This window comes from Anguilla rostrata, chromosome 2, assembly GCF_018555375.3.
Source record: "Anguilla rostrata isolate EN2019 chromosome 2, ASM1855537v3, whole genome shotgun sequence".
In the NCBI taxonomy this organism is placed as follows: Eukaryota; Metazoa; Chordata; class Actinopteri; order Anguilliformes; family Anguillidae; genus Anguilla; species Anguilla rostrata.
The window spans coordinates 58,942,874-58,948,873 of NC_057934.1; the positions used below are offsets into that span (position 1 = coordinate 58,942,874).

The 6,000-nt window shown below is 40.9% G+C and overlaps 1 protein-coding gene across 1 annotated transcript in view; it reads left to right on the forward strand.

Moving 5' to 3' along the window:
- The window catches only part of LOC135248664 (complement C3-like), a 37,043-nt gene extending 32,084 nt beyond the window's left edge, over positions 1-4,959 (forward strand). The window contains exons 39-41 of the mRNA XM_064323495.1: positions 1,662-1,745; positions 2,024-2,159; positions 4,536-4,959. Of these exons, the coding sequence (XP_064179565.1) occupies positions 1,662-1,745; positions 2,024-2,159; positions 4,536-4,677 (362 nt within the window). The 3' untranslated portion in view covers positions 4,678-4,959. The remainder of the gene's footprint in view (positions 1-1,661; positions 1,746-2,023; positions 2,160-4,535) is intronic.
- The last annotated feature ends 1,041 nt before the right edge of the window (positions 4,960-6,000 follow it).

Here is a 6,000-nt window from a genome sequence, read left to right on the forward strand (position 1 = left end):
TCGGTTGCTGAATATTTTCTTCCGGATTTTCTTTGTTAGCCCGTTGTAATTGACTCAAAACGTTTGATACAGTTATGTGAGGTATGCGGTAGTTCTGCATAATTAACATTGGTGATACAGTACAAGCAAACTGGAAATCACCATCCGCACTTTTTATCCGGGTAAAATAACAGGTTAATTCTAGTAATCTTCCCTTTAGCTTTTTCAGACTGCCGTAATTTTACTCAGTTTTACTGCCATTTTTCAATTCCACGAAAAGACCAGGAAGACTATGGACTAATTTATGCATGGTGCATGGTTCGCATCTGGAGGGCACACTTCGCTGCTCGGTTAGCAGTAACTTCGAAGGAAAGCAAACGGTGGCTGTACCACTACTAATTTACATTTTCACGCAAGTCCGAGTTTTCGTTCTATTCTTGTCATTTTGCCATTAGCCTATATGGAATTGACGACGAGAAAGTAATCAAACAGCAAATTGTTTACAACGTGTGCATGTTTTCTGCTGTTGTTGCCAGTTATACATATAAATGTGAATGCATTCTGTCGCTTCGGATGTCAAGACATGAAAGCGAATGTTCGCATAAAAACACAATGAATGTGTTTGAGAGGATATATGAAAATCAATAAATACAAAAGTAACCATATATAGTCATTGTTGGTAACCCGTTGTATAAGTGGAATAAACCCCTCCGGGCTGTCCCGGTTATTAGAAAATAATGTAGGCTACTTCGGTGGTAGTATGGGGTTACGGAAGAAATCATATGACAGATGGACCGACGACAACGTTGCTTTTTCATACGTCAGTGGGCTTTTTTGCCTAATCTTCGCGGTACTTTAGACCCCGGTGGAAACGCAGACAACCATTGGCTGAAGGAACCTTTTAGTTCCTGGTAAAGTAGTTCCTGGGACTGAAAGTTCCGGGTAATTTTGGTGGAAACGCGGCTATAGATTTTATCTTTCATACCAGGAACCAATTTGGTTGCCCTTCGTTGAACCTTTTCCAGAGTCTCTATATCGTTCTTGTAGTACAGTTTTCAGAACAGCACAATACTCCAAGTGCGGTGAAATGTTTTGGAAATATTACAGGTTGTATGCAATCAGAGACAAAATTACAATCAAGAGGAAAGTTTCCTGCTAGGGAAGTGGCTGGAGTTGAAGACAGAAGTGGAGCTCACTTTGTTTCTGCTGGACATGTATTTTAAATTGTAACAGTAATTTACCTGGACTTTCTGCTTGTCCCTTCAACAAGGCCCACAGGTGTTTTGATTTTCAATATGTTTTCACGACATTGTGACTGTTGAAAAAGTTACCAGCTTTAATAATTGTATTAATTTTGATTTGGTTGTGAGTTGCACATTTATGATGAAGTTTGATCCAACCAGCCTGTCAATTAATTATGGAATTTAATTCATAATTGATATCTTTGATAATGATTAGCCAATTAAATCAAATATATATATTTTTTTATAACTTAGGAGTTCAAACTGTTGCTGCCACTTGTGTTCTATACTCAGTGCTGAACATTAAACAGGGGTAAAATGAAAAGTGAAAACTGCCGGATTTGAAAATTGTCAATTTAAAACGATTCTCACTTCTCTGACATGCTAAAAAGAATCAGACATTTTAGGTTTGCGTATCTTGATCATTACAATGTTTTGCAGTGTATAAAGCCAAAGTAATCGAGGTTGAACTGTCTCCTGCCATCGACCGCTTCACCATTCTGGTAACTGAAACCGTCAAGGAAGGTAAAGCCTGACTTTGCTTTGAGCACTCAGATCTCAGCTCTTTCTTTCGACTGTAAAAATCAGACTGTTCTATGTGATAAGTTCTGCCTCGACAAGTTGTGTTTTTTAGAGTAAAGTGTGATCGTTCCTTTTTGTCCTGATGTAGTTAATTAGCCACCACGCCCTGTACTCTTAAGACTTTGTGGGTGCAATTGAATTTGATCCTTTTATTCAAGTGGAAGTTTGTGTTATTACTGGGGAAATCTGTTTCAGCTGGTTTTATGTGTCTCTTTCTGCAGGCACAGACACTGATGTGAAGGGCAAAGAGCGAATGTATTTAGCCCATCCTTATTGCAGAGAGGCGATAAGTCTGATCAAAGGAAAGACCTACCTGATCATGGGCTCGTACTCAAGTCTTGTGATAGAAAAGGACAGGTGAGCTCCAGCACTCCTGTGGACAGCCAAGTCTTTAAAATATGCATTTTGTAATTTCATGAACCTCGCTCATTAGGCAGTTGTGACCAAAACATGGAAAGAGCAACAACCTGCATTCATGATTAAGGTTGCACTGAAACTTTAGCTTGGGATTTTTGACTACCCATGCATGCACAAGCTAATATTTAGGGGGCCAAGCACCGAAGGTGCGGAGGCACCCTATTGTTATTGTTAGTTTTATTATTATTTTTCTGCCATGGAAGTCTATGGCAGCCCCTATAACCGACTGGTCGGTTTTTACAAAACTTTTCAGAATGGTAGAGGATTATGCCAACAGGCCATGAAACAAATTTTACATCGCTTGGCCAAAGGGTGGCGCTATAGCAAGCGATTGAAATAGAAAACTTATGAACAGGCATATCTCATGCCCCGTTTGATCTAGAATCATGAAATTTTGCACACATATGCCACTCCTCATGAGGAACAAATGGACCCATCACTTCCGGTTACTTGGATTTTCCGCCATTTAGAATTTCATGCAGAACTATAAATGATCTGCACGAAACTTGGTATACATAATATATAAAGCAATGTCTACTAATTAACATATCGGATTTTTGAAAAGTTAAAAAACAATGCCACTATGAGCCAATGAATATTGCGGAGGGCATGGCATTTCACATAAAGGTGTATAACTTCTGGATGGTTTGACCTAACACCACGAAACTCCATAGGCATATGAGCACCCATAAGTGGAGGCTAACCCACCATTGTTGGCCCGATCAAACAAAATGGCGGCGCTAGAGAGCTCATTTCAGATTTAGGCATAACCACTATGCCGATTTTTTCGAAACTTGGCACATCGGTATAGGGCCACTCCAAATGGACAGGGAGCAAATATGAAGCCGATTGGCCATAAGGTGGCGCTATCATGAGCTAATAGGTATGGTTTTTGGACAACTTTGAACAAGCATATCTCCTGCCACATTTGAGCTACAGTCATGAAATTTTGGACATGTGTGCAACTCTTCCAGCGTAACACATTTCCCATAAGGACCCATAAGCTCCACCCATTAGATTAAAATTAGACTTTTTTAAAAATGCTTCAAATGCTACCAATCCCGTATGATTTGATAACACTACGTAACCACCCGTTCTGGTGTCACAAAACTTTGCATAATGATTGAAGGTCATTCCAAGGTCACTCTGAGTGACCACATGGTAGCTCAAATATTGCAATGGCGTGTTGTGCTTGCTGCTTGGCCCCGTAATCACTGCTTGCAGCTATATTTTATTTTCAATTTGGAGCAAGTCCTGCCTTAAAATGACCTTTACTGGGTGATTATTAATCTAACTATGATGCAATTCTTTTTTTGAATCACCATATTTTTGCATCTTAATGCTTAGATTGTTGTACTCACAACATTGAAAGAATGAATGTGCCCTGAGCTCTGACCTCTCAAACGAGGAATTAGTCTCTGTAGTGCTGATGCAGCATGTATTATGACTCGGTCTATGTCCGACTGTAACAGTGTGATGGGGAAATGAGTGGGGAATGGGAAGGCAAATGATATTGCTGACTGACGAGTATCTCCGGTCCCTATCTGCCCATCCAAAAGCACCTAAAACCTGAACTTTGAAGGCTTACTGGACACAGGGCAGCTTTGAACGCTGAGCTTGAGGACAATGAATCTGCAGGCTGAGACCAAGATTTCGAATAGCATACCCCCAACAGAGATTTAAAATTCCTCCCAGAGTTACCTTCAAAAATAATAAAGGAAAAATAACAAAGCAAAACAACAAAATATTGTCTCGATGGAAGGGTTTGTAATCCTAACTAACCAGAATCACTATACTGTAAGCAGAGCAGCAAAACGAGAGTCACGGTTGAGTAGAATGAAACAATGGTCAAACACAAAATCCAATCAGCAAACTGATTTTGCTTCAGCCAATCCAATTGCCAAACAAACCAGAAGGGTTACACAAGATTCAGAATACAATAGAACAAGTCAGTGGTCAAACACAAAATCCAATTGGCAAACAAACCAGAAGGGTTACACAAGAATCAGAATAGAACAAAATAAGGTCAAACATGTAGCCAAACAAAGTCATACCCTTTAATAAAAGCTGAGAATCTGCACTTTAAAAATATTTGAATTATTTGATTGCAAATCTAAAATTGTGGAGTGCAGAGCCAAATCAAGAAAACTAAGAATAAACATGGCTTTGTCTGAAAGATTATGTATTGTGGGATGATAGTATGCTTGCAAATAATAAAGTTTGTGTAATAAAAAAGGTGTGTGTATTATAGCGTGTTAATGTGTGTGTGTGTGTGTGTGTGTGTGTGTGTGTTCTCACTGGTGTCCCTCCTTTCAGGACGATGTACATGTTAGGTGGAGACACCTGGATTGAACACTGGCCCACGGAGACGGAGTGCCAGGAGTCCGCAAACCGGCAGACCTGTCTGAGCCTGTTTGAAGATACAGATGATCTGTCCACGTTTGGGTGCCCAAGCTAAACCCATGTCAAATTTATTGTTTGTTTTTTCATTTATTTTGTTGAAAGTATATTACTTTTCGGCAGCACAGGCAGTGCCTTCAGGCCTCACACCTGGTCAAATAAATATATGTAACACTTTTACATCTGAGGTACCAATAAAATGCAAGAATTTCAAAAGGATTGCCTTTTTGCACCAATCAGTTGTTTTTTTTTCTGCTTGTGCCCTACCATGGCCAATTTTTCCCAGACCTGTTCGGTAAATTTGAATAAACATTTAGTCTACTTTTGGTGAAAACCTGTATGTGTGCGTGTGTGTGTTTTTTCTTTCCTCTGACGAAAAACAAACATTTACATTTAAGCATTGCTCGGGCACTTTTTTGAGTGCATACGTAAGGAGAATGGCATGATTTAGCACAATGTGATTAATGCAAGTAGAATATACTCCCGGATCAACATCACTATTGTTGTTCCTGGAACAACAGTCCTATTAACCAGTCATTACCCTCTGATGTGATCAGTGTGTGCCGAACAACCTTCCCCGGAGCTATTTAAAAATTCTCCAAATTCTCCAAAGGGCGACAAATTCATTAGAAGGACAATATTACATTACATTACATTACAGGCATTTAGCAGACGCTGTTATCCAGAGCGACGTACAACAAGTGCATTAGTTCAAGGTGCAGAGGTGCAAAAGAAACACACTACAGTGAAGTAAAGATCGTAGTGCCAGAAGTGACCACAGATCAGGACTCCAACCCTGTGGGGTAACCTGTTCAGCAAACAAACAATCCTGCCAAGTACAAACTAGCACTGAAATCACATTTGCCTAATCAGAATCAGACAAAAACAATCCTGTCAAATAAAAACTATCGCGATCGCATTAGCCTAACTAGGTACATTGAGCTAAACTATAGGCTAGGGAGGGGTGGGGAGAGGTGCAGCCTGAAGAGATGAGTCTTTAGTCTGCGTTTGAAGGTAGTCAGATTCTCTGCTGTTCTGACCGCCACGGGGAGGTCATTCCACCAGCGAGGGGCCAGGACAGACAGCAGACGCGAGCGGGAAGTACAGACACAAAGAGGGGGAGATGCCAAGCGTTCAGGGTGGCAGAACGGAGAGGTCTTGCTGGTTTTATAGGGTCTGATGATCCTCTGGATGTATCCTGGTGCTGACCCCTTAGCTGCCTGGTATGCAAGCACCAAAGTCTTAAATTTGATGCAAGCCATAACAGGCAGCCAGTGGAGGTCAGTGAGCAGGGGGGTGACATGGGAATGTCTGGGGAGGTTGTAGACCAGACGCGCTGCAGCATTCTGGATGAGCTGCAGGGGTCTGATGGTGGATGCTG